General features: G+C 43.6%; 2 protein-coding genes across 5 annotated transcripts in view; both read right to left on the reverse strand.

The window, feature by feature from the left end:
- Positions 1–9,938, reverse strand: part of LOC110486250 (ATP-citrate synthase) — a 29,432-nt gene extending 19,494 nt beyond the window's left edge. For both annotated transcript variants that reach the window (XM_036940943.1, XM_036940942.1), the window contains exons 1-3: positions 9,749–9,938; positions 5,005–5,184; positions 1,243–1,365 (exon numbers count right to left, since the gene is read on the reverse strand). In XM_036940943.1, the coding sequence (XP_036796838.1) occupies positions 1,243–1,365; positions 5,005–5,163 (282 nt within the window). In that variant the 5' untranslated portion in view covers positions 5,164–5,184; positions 9,749–9,938. The remainder of the gene's footprint in view (positions 1–1,242; positions 1,366–5,004; positions 5,185–9,748) is intronic.
- A 4,087-nt stretch (positions 9,939–14,025) lies between these two features.
- Positions 14,026–19,534, reverse strand: LOC110486251 (2',3'-cyclic-nucleotide 3'-phosphodiesterase). Of its 3 annotated transcripts, none has more exons than XM_021557698.2 (4): positions 19,355–19,534; positions 16,356–17,873; positions 16,112–16,239; positions 14,026–15,531 (listed from the first exon to the last, which is right to left on the reverse strand). In XM_021557698.2, exons 2-4 carry the CDS (start codon positions 17,851–17,853, stop codon positions 15,070–15,072), a joined length of 2,088 nt encoding a protein of 695 aa, XP_021413373.2. In that variant the 5' UTR covers positions 17,854–17,873; positions 19,355–19,534; the 3' UTR covers positions 14,026–15,069. The 3 variants fall into 3 exon arrangements, with proteins under 3 accessions (XP_021413373.2, XP_021413374.2, XP_021413375.2); XM_021557699.2 differs by having other exon boundaries at positions 16,356–17,885; XM_021557700.2 differs by having other exon boundaries at positions 16,356–17,912.
- Positions 19,535–19,795: the final 261 nt, after the last annotated feature.

The raw sequence follows: 19,795 nt of genomic DNA on the forward strand, positions 1-19,795 counted from the left end.
ATAGCCAGGCGAGGAGTCATCAACCTCTGGGAATAGTGATTTGATAAGCTGGGGAGAAACAGAGTGATGGGTTGTGAGAGGAGAGCGAGAACAAAAAGTCGAGCTGACAGACTAAATTGTTCACAGTTACTGAACTCTACACCACCTCTTCTCTCTCGTCCGGACACAACACCCTGTCTCTTTCAGACACACACACACACACACACACTATAGAATGTCATTCACTTACACAAATAACACATACTGTAGCATAATACCCAGTACCACCCTCTAATCTCAATATCCAGCTACTGCACAAGCACCTACCTACACACACACACAGATTCTGTGTTGTAGATATGTGGTAGTAGAGTAGAGGTCTGAAAGAACACACTTAATGTGTTGTGAATGTATTGTACTCTTTTTCTAAAATTGTATAACTGCCTTCATTTCGCTGGACCCCAGGAAGAGTAGCTGCTGCTAAGAGGGATCCGTAGTAAATACAAATACACTAACTATCCCATATACAGCTACCCAAAAACACATCCAAGCAATGAAAACACACAACATATTGTGAAACATGTTCTATAACTGTAACAAGTTAACCAGATTCTAAAATAACAGCAACAGCTGTTCAAGCCAGTCGAAACAAATGGATTATTCCAGATCGACACCATCTTAACAACGGTGAATTCATTTATTTCTTATTGATGGTCTCCAGCAGCGACTGACGTTTTCATCTAAAATGTCTGGCCAGTGATATATCCAGCAGCCCACATCTGCCTGCCTCTAACGCAAGCCCGCGCACACTCACTCCCTCGCATAGCCCATGGTTTATGAAGCACACAAACATGTACGTGGCACACAGAGTGATGGACCTACTGTAGCGTGCTCGGCTTACACCGAAACCCGTTTACTCACAGGCAGGACTCTCCGTTCTCGGCTGACTGGCTTGATTGACTAGCACCTGACCGAGAGCCGATTAGCAATCTGTGCAGCTCTGGAGGCAAGCGTTTAACATGCATCAAAACAAACACACTTAACTTGGATGGGTAGTACTAGTGGCCATGGGAAAGAGGGTATGAAGAGAGAAATACGAGAGAAAAGAGAGAGGGCTGAGTGGAACCAAATGCTCTGCAGGAGACAGAGTAAACAGTGAGCAGAGTGAAAGAGTTCACTACAGTGCAGACTGAAGAGCCTTGTGGTGAGGTGGGTTTCAATGTGCATGACCAGGAATGTGTGTGTGTGTGCACAATGACCTACCATGGTCTCTCTCATGAGGTGGGTCTTCAGCCACTCTCGGACACCTTTCAGGTCCAGGTTGACACCTACCAGTCCCAGCTTCCCCCGTCGCTTGATCAGCTGGTCTGGCTTCACTACCAGCCGCTAGGGAACAGACAACACGGGTCGAACTGTTAGCATCACAACACCAGGATAATGGACATAAAGTGACTGTGATTTAGTGACCATCCTTAGACTAGACTACCCATGACAGGATAACGTAGTTCGCCTCACATTAACAAATTGCTCATTTGTTGTTTATGATAACAGGTTATATGCCGACGATGACGTTTAGGTGTGGCGCAAACGGGCCAGTTCACTTCAGGTATCATTACACACTTCAAATCCTCAGCATTTGAAGCCCATCTTGATCAGAACCATATCTGTAGATCAGGAGGTAGGTTTCCGGGTCCTCCTTCAAATCAAAGTTTATTGGTAGCGTACACAGATTTGCAGATGTTGTCGCTGTTGCAGCGAAAATGCTTGTGTTTGTAGCTCCAGCAGTGCAGTAACACAAACATATTGCAAAAAAGTACAAATAAATAAATATCAGAACGAGTCTGGAATATTACATACAGTGCATCCGGGAAGGTATTCAGACCCCTTGACCTCTTCCACATTTTGTTACGTTACAGCCTTATTCTAAAAATGATCAAATAAAAACATTTCCTAAATCAACATACAATACCCCTTAATGACAAAGTGAAAACAGGTATTTTGACATTTTTACAAATGTATCATTTTAAAACATTTTAAAAACACACAAATACCTTATTTACATAAGTATTCAGACTTCGCTATGAGACTAAATTTTGCTCAGGTGCATCCTGTTTCTATTGATCATCCTTGGGATGTTTCTAAAGCTTGATTGGAGTGCATTTGTGGTAAATGCAATTGATTGGACATGATTTGGAAAGGAACACACCTATATATAAAAAAAACACACACCTACACACCTATATATAAATAAATAAAACACACACCTATATATAAATAAATAAAACACACACCTATATATAAAAGAAACGTCCTCTCACTGTCAATTGCATTTATTTTCAGCAAACTTAACATATATTTGTATGAACATAACGAGATTCAACAACTGAGATATAAAACTGAACAAGTTCCACAGACATGTGACTAACAGAAATTGAATAATGTGTCCCTGAACAAAGGGGGGGGGGGGGGCAAAATCAAAAGTGTGGCCACCAGCTGCATTAAGTACTGCAGTGCATCTCTTCCTCATGGACTGCACCAGATTTGCCAGTTCTTGCTATGAGATGTTACCTCACTCTTTCACCGAGACACCTGCAAGTTCCCGGACATTTCTGGGGGGGGGGGGAAATGGCCCTTGCCCTCACCCTCCAATCCAACAGGTCCCAGACGTGCTCAATGGGATTGAGATCCGGGTTCTTCAATTGCCATGGCAGAACAATGACAGTTCTGTCTTGCAGGAAATCACACACAGAATGAGCAGAATAGCTGGTGGCATTGTCATGCTGGAGGGTCATGTCAGGATGAGCCTGCAGGAAGGGTACCACATGAGGGAAGAGGATGTCTTCCCTGTAACGCACAGCTTTGAGATTGCCTGCAATGACAACAAGCTCAGTCCGATGATGCTGTGGACACACCGCCCCAGACCATGACGGACCATCCACCTCCAAATCGATCCCGCTCCAGAGTGAGTACAAGCCTCGGTGTAACAATCATTCCTTCGACGATAAACGCAAATCCGACCATCACCTCTGGTGAGACAAAACCGCGACTCGGTAGTAACCAAAAAAACAAATCAAAATCTATTTGAGATTCTTCAAAGTAGCCAAGAGTGTGCAAAGCTGTCATCAAGGCAAAGGGTGGCTACTTTGAAGAATCTGAAATATAAATATATTTAGATTTGTTTAAAACACTTTTTTGGTTACTACATGATTCCATATATGTTATTTCATAGTTTTGATGTCTTCACTATTATTCTACCACGTATAAAATAGTAAAATTGAAGAAAAACCCCTGAGCGAATAGGTGTGTCCAAACTTTTGACTGGCACTGTATATATTTTTATTTAACTAGGCAAGTCAGTTAAGAACAAATTCTCATTTACAATGACGGCCTACCCTGGTCAAACCCTAACCTGGACAACGTTGGGCCAATTGTGCGCCACCCTATGGGACTCCCAATCACAGCCGGTTGTGATACAGCTTGGAATTGAACCAGGGTCTGTAGTGACGCCTCTAGCACTGAGATGCAGTGACTTAGACCGCTGCGCCACTCGGGAGCTCACTATATAGACTATGAATAGAAAAGGTGTGTACAGCAGTAGTTATAGGGGATGAGCCATGACTAGAAAACAGTATATACATATGATGTAGGTAAACAGTATGTAAACATTATTGAAGTGACCAGTGTTCAATCAATCTATGTACATAGGGCAGGAGTCACTAAGTTGCAGGGTAGAGTACTGGGTGGTAACCGGCTAGTAACAGTGACTACGGTGGTGGTGACTGTTCAACACTGCTGGCCTGGAGATAGAAGCTGTTTATCAAAAGTCTCTCGGGTCCCTCCTTCCATTCCTCCATCCTCCCCCTGGCTGCTACCTCTCTTGGGTTAATCAGAGATGGAGAGAGAAGTGACTTTATGAGACTTGAGCCATTATCATCTGGAGTGCTGCCAGTAAAACCAGGCAGAGAGGGCCCAGGGAGAAAGTTAATGTAATTTCCTAATCAATCCTGTCACACCGGTTCATGTGTATCTGGGCCTACACCCACCCTCCTCTATCCTTCTCGGACGGACGGACGGACGGACATATTTTACCCTGGGAGATGAGTCATACTGTAATTCCATTAGACCCCTCTTTCTCCCAGACTCCTCCATCTCTGAGGTAATTATGACTGCTCTTAAAGAGAGTGTCTCCTCCCATTGTGGATGTCATTTTTTTTTATTCCTCCTGATGCATTCCGATGACGATGCGGACATTCATTCTCCTCTACATTGACCTTGCTTCATGTACGTTTTTACAGCCAGAAGAGTGGCTGGAATGAAGATGGGCCTGCTAGCCAGGACGTTAGGGTCCTAACGAGAGCCAGGAGACCACTCTACTCTCTCTTCCATTAGCCTAAGTGATTGTGTCCGCAAACAAAATGTAGCATTTCACACAGGCTGCAGTCGGGGAAGGTGGCTGCTGTGATAGTCACGGAGACAGATTTATGACTATAAATGTAGCATTTCACACAGGCTGCAGTCAGGGAAGGTGGCTGCTGTGATAGTCACGGAGACTGATTTATCACTATAAATCTAGCATTTCACACAGGCTGCAGTCGGGGAAGGTGGCTGCTGTGATAGTCACGGAGACAGATTTATGACTATAAATGTAGCATTTCACACAGGCTGCAGTCGGGGAAGGTGGCTGCTGTGATAGTCATGGAGACAGATTTATGACTATAAATGTAGCATTTCACACAGGCTGCAGTCAGGGAAGGTGGCTGCTGTGATAGTCACGGAGACAGATTTATGACTATAAATGTAGCCAAACTGAATCTACTGACTGTAATGTAATCCTTGTTTTGAGCAAACATTTAACCTTGCGTGGGTCAGTCATCCTTATGAAGAAATAGTTGATGTCTGAAAAGACAGTCGTGCCATTGACCGTTGGTGATTGAATGACATAAGAGCTGCTGTTAAGACATAGGTACTAGGTCGGTATTTGGTTCTAAAGAAAAATGGGCCTTCGATGGGTCAGCTATTCCTTACCTCAGTGAGCAGCCAGGGGTGGTCCTGTGCCAGCCGGTCAAAGTCGGTCTCAGTCGTCACGTTGGCATAGCGGAACCGGTTCTGGACCGCTGCAGATGTACAGATATACTTATAGAGGAACTCCTTCCCCGTCTGCTCCGAGATGGCTTTGGCTGACATGGTAGATCAGAGAACAGTGGTCTGAGAGGAGAGAGAGAGGGAGAGAGAGAGACAGGTCAAAAGCGAGAGATTAGGTAAACCCGATTACAACCACAGGTGCATACCAGTACAGGGTGACTAGCTTAAGTATAAGATATTCTAGTTCCCAAATATGACACATCAGAGAGGATAGGGCCAGCCTTTAACAACAGCAGCCTCTTACATGATAATTATGGTATATAGTGAGCTATTCATTTACACACAAACTGCAGATCGGAGGTCTCTATCTATGTTGTAGGATCTGCCCCATCATCTCTTCAGTATGCTATCCTTTATTGGCCCAGCTATTAAATAAAAAAAAACCTTGTCCAGGCAGGCAGTGATGCTGAGGCTAAGTTGATTAGCCCAGGTCTAGGATCTGCACTCTAATGGAGTAATGAGCCCTCATCTGGCTGCTAAACAAATCAGGTGAACCCCTAGACAGACACACAGCTTTAATCACCAGAGACAGCACAGAGAGGGGGCCTGGAGTTTGTGTAGAGGACAATAACCAGACAAACACACACACACACACACACACACACACACACACACACACACACGATAAAACAACCTTCAGAGAGCCTGATGCATTGCTGTCTCAAAACAAACACAGAGAAACAATCACCCACACACAGACACACCTTGAACCTACTGCTATTGAATAAAGGGTGTAGTCAGTGTTCGTAGTGCTAGGGATAAACAGTTGGTAAAAGGACATCACACCAGAAGGAGAGGACTCTCTACTATGAACTACACATTATGAGACGTGTCAGTGTCAGACGTGCAGCCTCATACACAAACAAGATAAGCCTGACGGCCCGATTGTCAGACTACGGTGATGTCATGGTCGCGTGTATAAACCCTGTAACGGGTGAAGGGTCGTCCTGGTATGACGTGGTGACCCGGAACTCCATACTTGGGATATTGGAGATATTCCCAAGAGACTATCAAAGGCAGCTGTCTGTCAACACACATGTATAAAAATCATAAATGAGATATTTGGAGAAGGTCAGGACAAAGGATTTGATCATTCTTAAAATGAACATTTAATTATTATTCATTATACAGCAGAATGTGGTACTTGGATGTCCAGACTCACAGTACCAAACGTGACCAACCCCCATCCTCCACCACACATTGGATGCACCCTCGTTATCCCCCAGCCCCCCTCCATTTCCTTCCGCCAGCACAATGTGGCAATTCTGTTGTTATTGATCTGGCCTTGGCTTCCTGATACACTCACTAGGCAGAGCGTTATCATTGCTTTTACCACAGACCAGATGGATATCATGATGACAAATGTGTCCCATTACTGTGCTGATACAAACCGACTCAGGTAACTAATCTCCGTAATATCACTACTAAGAAATTGACAATAAAACAATAAGTTGCTCTTCAGTATTCTTGCAGTGATGGACCACCCAGTCAACTTGCCCTCTGTGTCCTTCATCAGATAAAGAGCCCTGTGGCCTCCTGAGTGGCGCAGTGTTGCAGCGTCACTATAGCCTGGGGTCCGATCCCAAGTGGGTGCTAAGAAGCATAGCCCCTCTCCAGAGCCCGTTGGGGTGTTGCAGCAATAAGACAAGATGGTAATTGGAGAGCATTTGGAAGTCACGAAAAAGGGGGTAGAATTCAGATAAAGAGCCTGGTATCTACCAGAGAAGGCTTTGCTCTGGGCTGCTGCCCTGCTAGCCCTTGATTAGATAAATGAATGGAGGTGGTGTTGGAGCATCTTCAGTATCAATCCCTCTTCTTCCTGAGTCACTATAGCTCTGGTCCGAGGCCAATATAACACTGGATGGGAGGAGAGACAGACTCACTACAGTAGATCTGTCTCTTTCCTCTCTGCTAGCAGCTTGTCAGCGCTATGAAATATCACCCCTCCTCGCCAACATAAATGATCCAGCACAGATAACATTGATCAAGAGTGGTTGAAGCACGCAAACACACACGGATGAAGGCACACACACACACCAGAAAATATGCATATCACACACACACTTATCAAAACCACTGACACCTACAGCAGAAACACAGGCTTCTTCTGATAAAAATCAGATATAAAATATAAAAAAACACTGTCTTTCACAGCACTGAAGTCAGAATGCAATTAACCTTAACCTGGCCTGGTCCCCTACACCTCCAGATTGCCTTCCCTTATACTACAATAACACCGAAACATCTGCACCTGGTTCTGACAGGTAGAAATTACAAAAATACTTCAGTGCTTCAAAAATGTAAAGAAGCATCTGTCTGCCTGCTAGAGAATATATCTGTTCTGGACTAATGAACTTGGGGAAAGCAAGGAAGTGCTTTTAAAAAAAGCAAGAGCTGTGTTTTGAGAGTGGACTAATAATGCATGATTTGTGTCAATTAGGATTCTCTATGAATCGGATTCCAAGTTTATTAAAATGCATGATCACTTGAACATTCTGACTTAAAAAGAAAACCTAAGGCAAAGGTAGCTGAACTAAATGACTATCGCCCCATGGCACTCACTTCTGTCATCATGAAGTGCTTTGAGAGACTAGTCAAGGATCATATCACCGGTCACCCTAGACCCACTTCAATTTGCGTACTGCCCCAATAGGTCCACAGATGATGCAATCGCCATCACACTGCCCTGTCCCATCTGGACAAGAAGAATACCTATGTAAGAATGATGTTCATTGACTCAGCATTCAACACCATAATAGCCTCCAAACTCATCATTAAGCTTGAGGCCCTGGGTCTCAACCCCGCCCTGTGCAATTGGGTCCTGGACTTCCTGATGGGCGGCCCCCAGGTGGTGAAGGTAGGAAACAACATCTCCACTTCGCTGATCCTCAACACTGGGGCCCCACAAGGGTGCGTGCTCAGCCACCTCTTGTACTTCCTGTTCACCCATGACTGCGTGGCCATGCACACCTCCAACTCAATCATCAAGTTTGCAGATGTACACAACAGTAGTAGACTTGATTACCAGCAATGATGAGACGGCCTACAGGGAGGAGGTGAGGGCACTCGGAGTGTGGTGTCAGGAAAACAACCTCTCACTCATAGTCAACAAAACAAAGGAGATGATTGTGGACATCAGGAAACAGCAGAGGGAGCACCCCCCCCCCCCCCCCCTATCCACATGGACGGGACAGCAGGGGAGAAGGTGGAAAGTTAAGTTCCTTGGCGTACACATCACGGACAACCTGAAATGGTTCACCCATATCGACAGTGTGGTGAATAAGTTGCAACAGCGCCTCTTCAACCTCAGGAGGCTGAAGAAATTTGGCTTGCCACCTAAAACGCTCACAAACTTTAACGATGCACAATTGAGATCATCCTGTCGGGCTACATCACTGCCTGGTAAGGCAACTGCACAGCCCATAACCGCAGGGCGGTCCAGAGGGTGATGCGGTCTGCACAACGCATCACCGGTGGGCAAACTACCTGCCCTCCAGGACACCTACAGCACCCGATGTCACAGGAAGGCCAAAAATATCATCAAGGACAACAACCACCTGAGCCACTGCCTGTTCACCCCGTTATCATCCAGAAGGCGAGGTCAGTACAGGTACATCAAAGCTGGGACCGAGAGGCTGAAAAACAGATTCTATCTCAAGGCCATCAGACTGTTAAACATCCATCACGAACACAGAGAGGCTGTTGCCTACATACAGACTTGAAATCATTGGCCACTTTAATAAATTATCACTAGTCACTTTAATAATGTTTAAATATCTTGCATTACTCATCTCATATGTATATACTGTATTTTTTACCATCTATTGCATCTTGCCTATGCCGCTCTGTCATTGCTCATCCATATATATTTATGTGTATATATTCTTATTCCATTCCTTTACTTAGATGTGTGTATATTAGGTAGTTGAGGTGGAATTGTTAGATTACATTTTAGATATTGCTGCACTGTTGGAACTAGAAGCACAAGCATTTCGCTACACTCGCAATAACATCTGTTAACCATATGTATGTGACCAATAAAATATGATTTGATTTAGTCAAAGACATAACTTGCCTAGTTAAATAAAGGTTAAATATAAATAAATAAAAAAAATTCATTCATTATGACTTCCATTCTAACAGAATGAAATAGGTGAAAATGATTAAAGGGCAATAAATAACTACATTAAGGGTAAAACGGACAAATAAACATGCCACAGCCCATGAGTTGACACATTAAAAAAAAAACTATAGTAAGTTAAAGCCGTGGCCACAATAACGCTTTCATAATGTCTTCATTCTGTATGAAGTCAAGACTGGTACTGTTGATTGACCAGTTCAACTCGTCTTGTGTCTCTCTTTCTTTCCCTTACTCAGTCTCTCTCGCGCGTGCACACACACACACACACACACACACACACACACACACACACACACACACACACACACACACACACACACACACACACACACACACACACACACACACACACACTTTATTTGTGTTAGCTTTTTAATTTCATTTACTGCGCATGTTACACTACTTGATGTAACTTTCAAGTCAGCTTTCAATTACTCTCTGCAATCTGTAAACATCCAAATAAATCTACACATAGATATATCTCACCTTTATATCTTGAGAGTTGTGGAAAAGATCTCCCAGGTTTTCTGTTGAGAAGATTTGGATTGTTTCGGTTGAGAAACGATATGAGCCGGCAATGATCCCGCTAACTGCTCCTTCTATCTGTGGCTTCGCTGTCGGCGTGGACCACTGATTTCACTTCTGGGTTCTCCGTTTTCTCCCCTCTTCCTATCTGACGATAGACTTGGCTGATATCCCTGCTCTCTGATTGGGTCACACCACCCCATGGCTGTTGCTTCATAACGCTCACGCCCACCTGTCGTTGAAAGAAACGACTACGCTGTTCAACTGTAGGACACTGATTGGCTGGCATTGTCTGTTTAGTACTGTAGCCAATCAGAATGGAATAACATGATCATATTTTTTTTATATATATTTTTTTAAGTAAAATTGTCTCCATTTTTCAATTGGACTAAAGGTTTATAACATACTGGCACCAGTGAACTGAAGTCCATCTACATTAAGGCTATTTATATTTTCCCGTTGCTCTTGGCCTTGACCATATATAGGTACATACATAAACATGTAGCCAATGATTCACCAAAGGCATTTTCATTCAGTGGCCTTCAAGTAAATAGCTTTTTTTTAACCCTGGTATTTTTATTTGTGTGAATCCCAAACGATTTGCTTTTGAGTTTGATTAATCAGGATACCATTTTGTTTGTTTATTTTGTTCGAGTAATATTTGAAAGGGGGAGGTGCCTTATGCACCTCAGAGTCTTTTGGGGTTCCGTGGAATCTGAGATCCTTGAGACGTCCAATGATGCATTTAAACCAAACCAAGGATTGCTGATGCTCTGTCTTTGGCCATTGAGCGGCTTTGAAGCCGCCGGTCGGCCATATTGGCACTCCCCAGTAGGAGCAGTCCTCCATAGGAATACATTGAATTCTATTTCAATTAAGTGTTTTAAAGGAAGAAAATAGAATGTATTTAAGTATATTTTAGTTGTAGTGGGGACAGTAACATTAGTCATCTAAAAAAAGTATACTTTAAGGAAATGTTTATATATATATATAAACATTTCCTTAAAGTATACTTTTTTTAGATGACTAATGTTACTGTCCCCACTACAACTAAAATATACTTAAATACATTCTATTTTCTTCCTTTAAAACACTTAATTGAAATAGAATTCAATGTATTCCTATGGAGGACTGCTATATATATATATATATATATATATATATATATATATATATATATATATTAATGTTTAGCTCACATAATATAATTTAAAAGTATGCATTAAGGTGTCTTTAATATAATAAATGTGGCAAAACGAGTGTCGACATTAATAAATGCATTTTATAGCTTCCAAAATATATTTTACAACGATGGGGGTGTCAAGATGGAGGCAGGGTGGCTTCAACACAACGCCCAAATCAATCATCTACTGTATATATAAACCCGATTTTAGTTGAATTTGAAAATGGTTAAGGATTAAGGTTAGGTAAGGGTTGTGGTTAGGGTAAGGAGTTAATGTTAGAGTTTAGGGTAGGGAAGTCCAAAGGATCCCAGGTCATAATCATTTTTTACCTATCCTGCACATGCACTTATCACTTGCTTTTTTAACTCTCGTCACATCGTTTTGTATTGTCTTCCAAATAAAATAACGCTAACAACGTTTTTTTATGAACACCAGCAGAATGGCTGTCTAACCAATGCAATATATTTTCTAGGATAGATAGTACATTATAGTATGACGAACAGAAGCAGGGTAATACATTCAAATGTGTAATAAAATCAGACCATTTCAAGGTGGAGCAATTTCATTTGAAAGGAGCAAGACTCGTTTGCATCATATTAGTCAGATGAGCCAAGTGCCCTGTACAGTCAGTGTGTGTAATCCTCAGTCTAGTGCAGCTGGCAGTACAGACCTTGGTAAGAGTTGCAAATTCTTTCTCTCATACACACCGGTGTGTAAATGATTGATATCAAAACTTGCACAGTTGTGGTGCAATATGGTGCAATGAGAGGTGATGGCGCACCACTAGACAGTCTGACAATTGGGTCATTCAACTCAGAGCCTTTCCAGAATAAAATGTAACGAAGGTAGGATTGTGTGTGTTGTAGTGGGGTGTTCGAGAGCCTTTGGCCTTGGATACACTTCCTCAAAAGTGGCTGCAACCAGTATGCCACTTCAGTTTTGGGAGTTTCAAACATTGACTGGCCTGATGAGAAATATACTTCAGGTCATGTTCTCTTCATACATTGTACTAATAGTATCCGGAGGCTGAGTGCCATCTGCTGGTCAACTTCTCCAGCTACAAACAAAATGGCTGAGTCTCACTGTACAGTGTCAATAGTCAATAGCTTCCTAACTGTTAAAATGGGTGTGCAGCATTGGCGACCCGTCATTCAGGGCAGGCCCACATTTTTAGCACCTAGCACCAAAAAATATATATTTTTTGGGCGGTGCTTGCCTGTTTTGCATATTATTTTGGCATTAACACATGTCACATATCAGTTTGCCAACAATGTAACAAAAATATATATATATCAGTGAGTTAATAAAGCCGCATACAAACTTGGTCTCTTTTTTGTTTTCTTGAGTAAGGCAGCTCCAAAATGCAGGTGTTTCAGCCAAGCTTAGTGCTTTCTCTGGTGGTGGCGCAAGCCAGCAGAAAATACTGAGCGCTGCGCCGTGATTGGCTCAGTATTCTGTCACTCACGTGGACACTACGTCACCGCCATGTCTAAGGGTAGAGCTCTAAAATTCTAGCCCCTTGGATGCTGCCATAGAGTTACATTAGAAGTGCCCATCCAAGAAGGCTCAAGCTCATTGGCCACAGATAAAATTATGTCAAATCCTGTTATATCTACAGTAGCTTTGATTGGACTGATCATGTCAACATCATACTCTCAAAATCTTAGCTGGCAGTCATCATCATGAATCAAGTCAACAATCTACTGGCATATCCTTTTAATCGTTGTCATATGAAGAGAAATAATGAAGAGAAATTATAGATACAACGTATCGGTGCTCATCGGCCATTGGACATAAATGGCCGATGGAAATCGCAAATTCAACAATGAGTGGTTTGGAAGGAATCAGTGGCTAACTGCAAGCATTGCAAAGCAATCATTCGCCTGCTATTCATTGGAGTGGCTGTAGTTGTGTGGTCCCAAGTCTAAGATTAAGGGTCTCTTTTCCTAGTTCAAAATTATAAACATTCAACATTGGCCATGCTGTCAATGAAGCATGATTTATGCCATGCTCAAAACTGCAAAATCAGACTTTAGTGAGTTGGAAGACAATTGGGAACTCTGGAAAAACTAGCTACGACTGGGAAAACATGTTTTGAATTTTCATCCAACTTGGAATTGTAAACCGGGAACTCGGGCCTCTTTCTAGAGCTACGACCTGAATACCACTGACGTCATCATGATTCAACTTTTTTTTCTTCCTCCCCCGAGTTCCCAGTTGTCTTGAAAGCATCATAAATCCAGAGAACGCCAGACTTTGATGGCAAAATTTGCCCACGAAGGACCGCCACTCCACCTTCCTGTTCAAGTGAGCACAGCACAAGGTGAGTCCAAAAATGTGTGGTATGCTGCTGCATAAATGATGTAATATGCCAGGGAGATATGTTTACTGTAGCTAAGAAAGTAATACTAAGTGTGTTGTGTAGTAAGCTGTTAGTAGCCAATGTGCCTCACCCTAATAATTGGGTCTATTTTCACCTCCTGTTCTGACTTGGTGCACATGTAGCCTATAACCTGTTGAGAAATGTAATCAAATATTGCAAAGAGCTTTCATGGTCTGCTTATATGCCATCTTTATGCTACAGTTCTGACTTGGTGTACAGGGAGAGCACTGTAAGAACGGCCCATGTTCTGAATTCTGTCACTGTACATTTCAAAAGTGCTAAACATATAGTTGACGTCGGTCCTAGCATGCTCATGTCTTTACCGAAATTACGGCTTGCCTCTAATCTTGTCGTCCCCTTATGCCATAGTTTGTACATCTCAATTATCAGTAGAAACCACATGTTTATTAAGTCACTCATTACAGCTGTTTATTTTTTTTAAAGGCAGTAAATGAGGGTGAATTAACTGTTTCGCTGCCAGACAAGGCTCCGCTGACAGCCAGGTGTAGCAGTGGTAAAGTGCAAATAATGTATTGTTTAGTGTTGTGGCTTTGCTGGCATGGATCCCACTTGCCCCACCAAGATTTACATGCAAAAAAATCAAGACTGGTGTACAGACAAGGGAACAGTCATGAACCGGGTGTAACAGTACACATTGCATTAAGGCAATATTTGGCGCAAAGCAAATTCTTTTATTAAGTGTACAAAACATGTGCAAAAACAGTGACTCGTTGGAAGAACTAAACAAGCATGGCTTTGCCCTAAGAAACCTACACATCAGTCATGAACAGACAGCGGATACATACAAGTTGACATGCAAAACCTAACTGTGGTTGACAGAAAGAGGGATGATCCCAGGCTGCAGTCTCCTATACTACAGAATTGTGGCCTTGGTTTCACAGCATTTGATAAGTACCAAGTAAGTGCCAGCTAATGAAACAAACTACACATTCATCAGCATTCTCCCTTTGATTTCTGCATCATCGTGCAAAAAGAGTTAATTAGGAATGGCCTCTATGAAGGACACTCACAGTTCAGCACATCAAATCAAGCATACACAGACACCCTTTTTGGCCCATGAGCTACTTGTGAAATTACCCAACTCTTTCCTTCGTACCAAACATACAAACACATGGCTAAACTGACCAAACCACAGGAAATGACTGAAATAGATGTGCAACTTCTTTTGCAAACAAGCTAAATCATGACTAGAACTACATCTGCTAAACCTGGCATGCAATGAAAACACTATGAGCCACTCACACAAAACATGAAAATATCTAAATGCTTAACACTGACATATGCGGAAGGTTTTTTAATATAGTGTTAGACATGAATTGAGTAGGGAAAACAGTGGTCAAACGGTGAGAAGCGGTACTAGGAGAAGCAGTACTACATCTGTCAAAACTGCAGCTGAGCCATGAAATCAGGCCTCGTCTTCAGAAATCCTATCCAATTGCAACTATGGCACTAAAAACGCATGACAAGACACTGAACAAGATGCTAAGCTTGACCTAAACTGTGGTATAAAGGCCTCTTGGGTTGTGCAGCAAAGCAATAGAGAAAGGCACACAGCTTGTGAATTTGGGGTGGGATATCCAAGACGCCTCCCAAACCCCAAAAGTAGCACAAACAAACAAACTTCCCCACAGACCAATCAGAACACTAGTACGCCACTCATCCCGATCCATCCATTTCCACCTTCCCCCTCTCCTTTACAGTATGGTGCACTTTTGCTTCTTCTTCTTGTCCCCGTCTTTCTTGGTCGAGTCGGCCTTCTTGGGCCCGTAGAGGCTGGAGAAGCAGGCCTGGGTGGAGATGGGCTCCCTCAGACTGAGCAGCCACCTCCCCTTGCCGTAGTAGGCCAGGGAGCCGAGCTCCATCTCCTCCACCAGCTCTCCCTCCTGACCCTCTTGCTGCAGCGCTAGGATCTCCAGCAGGTCGAAGCCCGTCTGCTGTGGCTCAACGCCCTCCGCACAGCCCAGGGTGATGTGGGCACGGCTACCAGCGGGCAGGGTGGCGGCGGCCGGGACTACAGACACCACCTCCTCAGCATCGGCAGGCCACAGGGTCAACTGATCCCCAGAGAGTGAAACCCGGGCACCAACAGTGCGAGGTGTGACGAAGAGGGCACTGAGGGACAGCTCGAACGCAGAGCCATACAACTCTTTAACAGCCTAGAGTGGGAAAAGAAGAGGGGTTATTTCAAAATGGATCCCCCGAAAAGTTAAAATACATTATTTAAACAATGCACTGGTCATCAGATTTTAAATAAATAAAACAAGGCCAATATGAGCGGTGTGGTAAATAGGATGAGGTGGCATTTGACAAATAATTCCCATCACCAATATACACGAAACAAAAATAAACGCAACATGCAAAGTCTGTCCCATGTTTCACAAGTTGAAATAAAAGATCGATATGCATTTTGCACACATATGTTTATATCCCTGTTCATGAGCATGTCTCCTTTGCCAAGACAATCCATCCACCTGACAGGTGTGGCATATCAAGAAGCTGATTAAACAGCATGATCATTACACAGGTGCACCTTGTGCTGGAGACAAAAGGCCACTATAATTTGCAGTTGTGTCACAACAATGTCAGATGTTTTGAGGGAGCATGCAATTGGCATGCCTCCCAAGTGGGTGGGCCCACCGCTATTTCAATTGAGTGATTATCTTATATGAACTGTAACATCATTGAAATTGTTGCATGTTGACTTTATATTTTTGTTCAATATACTTTCAGACTTACTGGTTTGTCTGCATATTCCTTGGCTCCCTCAGCCTTGCCATAGTCACAGAATTTGGTAGTGCAATGAAGAACGCCATTGGCTTGGAAATACTGCTCCAGGTCCACCTCTTTCTCAGCCTCAACAGTGACTGAAAAAAACAAAACAAAGCGAGCTCAGTTGTCGCAGTCAAGCTCAAGAGACTAAAATCAGAGTCAGATATAAACAATAGAAGTCTGTATCATAAGACCGTTGTGCTGTACTCACAGTCAGGCAAGTGCTTCTTGAAGGCCTCAAGCGTGTCCAGCGTCTTCAGGAAATCCATGGACGTGCACCTGACCTTGTCCTGGATGCCAGGGAGAAGAAACCAGCCAAAGAAAAGGGGCAGGGACGTCTCCTCAAGAGGTACTTTCATGGCCTGGATCTGGGCCTCCTCTAGCCCCCGCTGAGTTCTCTTGGCCAGCTGTGGCAAGTCTCTGCTCCACTCAGTGCGGGGCTCCAGAAACATGGCCACCAGCCGGTGCTGCTCTGCCACCTCCCCAAGACGGGCCAGCCGATCATGGGTATGGTTGGTGTCATCCACCACTATCACTTGAGAAGATGTTCCTACACTGCAGCAGGCTACCACAGCATCGTCAAAAGCCTTGTACCCATCTGCCGATGTTTCTGGACTCTCCGGTTTCACACCATGGTCATCAGCACAGCAGACAGTGCAGAGACCCTGGTAGCTATCTGCAATAGCACGTGCCAAGAGGCTCTTGCCGCTGCCGGGGAGGCCTCTGAGGATGATTAGAGTGCGAGAGGTGCGAAGTGTGGCTTTGGTCTGCTCATGCTCCAGGAAGGCAAAAGACAGGGTACCAGGAGCGGGAATCTGCTCGACAACTTCGGCCTTCTGCTGCTCCACTGCATCTGCCTCACCTGCTGCCCGTTTCTCGGACTCTACTTCTTTAACAATTTCAGCTTCTACCAGTTTCTCTTCCATCACAGCCCCAGCCTCTACTGGTTTCTCTGCTTCCACTTTCTTCACAGCCTCAGCCTCTACTGGTTTCTTTGGTTCCGGTACAATTTCAGCGTCGGTCTGTTTGTCTGCCTCCACTTCCTGTACAGTTTTAGGCTCCGCTGGCATCTCTGGCACCACCGCCAACACAACACCAGATTCTGCCTGCTTCTCAGATTCCCCAGGCTCTTTCTCGTCGAGCAGTTTCACGTCCTCAGATTCTGGCTGTGTGACAGGCTCGGGCGCTGCCTGCACAGACAGTTTAACAGCCTGTGGGACGAGTTCAGCCATTTTCTCTGGCGCAGTTTCAATGTTATTCTCTGCTAGAGGCTCATCTAAAGGCAGAGGCTCTGGTGTTTTCTCTGGCATTGGCTGCTTTTCAGGCACTGTGGTCTGTTTTTTGTCTGGTTCGAAGTACAATGCTGAAGCTGACTCAGAGACCTCTGAGCTCTCTAGTTCTGGTTGTTTTTCTAGGTACTTCTCTGCTTTAGTCACAACTTCTGGAGATGTCTGAATCTCCTGAGAAGGTTCCAGAGACATTTTCTTTGGTGATTTTTCTGCTTTAGGCGCCGTCTCTTGCATTTCTTCTGACATTCCTGACTCTGTCAGCATATCTGGCAAACGCTCCATTTCTTGCCCATTCACTGGAGATTCTGCAGGATCTATTGGAGAGTTGAGTTGTGACTGGGGGCAGTCTCCTGCTCCAGTCTCCTGTTGCTCTCGAGTCTCTGATGCAGTGTCCAACACCTGGTTCTGCTCAGCATCCATATCTGGGCTCCTCAATGGACCTAATGATAAACCTGTGTTTTAGACAAAAGATTTGCACCCTGAAAATACATGAATTAATAATGATACAAATGAAACTCAAACAAATTCAATACTTGGAAAACAGGAACTTCATATTTGAAACTGTACAGCATAAACAATGAAATGGTGCTGGAATTCCTTTAAACTTCCAAGCAAGTAAATGTAAAAAAATATATATATTTAAATAAATCTTCCCTTGTGCAAAGATTTGGGATACCACACTATCACTTTGAGGGAGTCAAATGATCTCTTCTGGTATTTCTAATAAGAGTTATAGGGAGCAGCAGACTCTCCTTATATAATTACTGTACTGCAGCGGTTTCTCTGTGGAGTCCTGCCGAATCAGAGCTCGTTGTGGGCAAGGCCTCCACCGGTTTGCGGCCTCGACATCAGATTATTCGGAGTAGTAAATCAAAGTGATAAAGGCATTGGGTGGTTGGCTTGGCTCTATCGACCTTGATTACTAAATGGTTTAAGCACAGCTGGCATCTTTGGAGTGGTATGTGAGACGTGGATGTGTGTGTGTAATGCATGCCGTCATGGGCTCTGAATTCTCAAAACATCCACATAATCGGCTTGAACTACTGCCAGTCTTGCATTATACATGTAGGTGGGAAAAACGTAATTGGGAAACAAGCGTCAATTAGAATGCATTAACATTCATCCATAAAACCAATAATAATATTTAAAAAAATGCATCAGCAATTTGGTACTGAATTAGGTCGATTAATGAGCGAGGTTCAGATATAGGTTATGCAAAATCGCCGAACAAAAAGTAGCGGCGTGCGCTCAGCCTCCGGGGACTAGGCCGGGGTGAGAAATGAACACCTGCGACTGATTATACCAGCCTTTTGTGTGGACAAGGGCTCGTATATCCGCTTTTTAAAAAAGCACTTTAATAAAAATACATTTTTAAAAATCGCCAAGGAAAGTATGTAGAAGTTATATATTTGTTTGAGTAACAGACGGTCAGTAGCGCAATAGCCTACATGTTCGTGAAAGAAGATTAATATATATTTAAAAAAGCATGGTCATCCCCATTACAGGCTAGACAAGTTCACCAAGAAACAAACGATATTCGAAACAGCACATCGAAGGCCAATATTTATGGTGAGTGAATCTTCTGTAAAAGATCAGATGAGAATGTTTTTAGTGCGACGGTGTAAACGCGGCTTCTACCGTGTAACAATGAAATGATGAAACGGGGAGTGGCTGCAATGCAATCACCACGCTAACAGACAAAACAAAATCAGCGTGGCAATGTCATGTCCAAACTCAGATGCCACGTTTGAACAACAGCGATAGCCTATTTCAAAGCGAAAGAAACTAGATTTGTCTGAAAAGCGAGATTCTGATCACTTCGGTCAAGTTCCAAGATCGTACTATATGACGAGCAGCTTCTAATCGGGCTAACTATCATATTGATATGAATGGGACGAGATTACAGACGGAGGTTTCTTACCGTGCCTGTTGTGTCAGGAGTATGCCGCTGACTCTGCAATTTAGGCGTTTTCAAAGCTGGAAAGCAGAGGACAGTCGGCGCTCCGCGCAGAAATCTGCCCCCAACACTAGGAAAGAAAACGGAAACTACGGGTTCTTGAGCACGCGCAAGGTTTAGTGCTCTTGAGGGCGGGGTGCTTTCTATCGTTTGCGCGCCCCCGCTCTTATCAACGCGAACGTCCCAGCAATGACAACGTAGACCTGGCTGAGAAGACAATTACAAATGAGTTTTGTTGAATTTAAATTCCATAAACCATGGCAATTAATGCCAGGGAGTCTGATAATTCATGGCATAAGTGACAACAATGAGTCATTTTGTATTTTGGCAGTTTATGATTTTAGGTCCTCATCCACAACACAAACTCCTTGAAAAACAAAGCTCTGTGTACATTTTTTTCCCCAG

The sequence above is a fragment of the Oncorhynchus mykiss genome, chromosome 13, assembly GCF_013265735.2.
Source record: "Oncorhynchus mykiss isolate Arlee chromosome 13, USDA_OmykA_1.1, whole genome shotgun sequence".
Classification (NCBI taxonomy): Eukaryota; Metazoa; Chordata; class Actinopteri; order Salmoniformes; family Salmonidae; genus Oncorhynchus; species Oncorhynchus mykiss.

Coding starts and splice junctions, on each gene's coding strand:
- LOC110486251 (XM_021557698.2), bottom strand. CDS start 17,853: ATGGATGCTGAGCAGAACCAGGTGTTGGACACTGCATCAGAGACTCGA. Junction 16,240..16,355: donor CAAGAAGCACTTGCCTGACT/GTGAGTACAGCA, acceptor TGTTTTTTTCAG/TCACTGTTGAGGCTGAGAAA. Junction 15,532..16,111: donor AGGAATATGCAGACAAACCA/GTAAGTCTGAAA, acceptor TTCCCACTCTAG/GCTGTTAAAGAGTTGTATGG.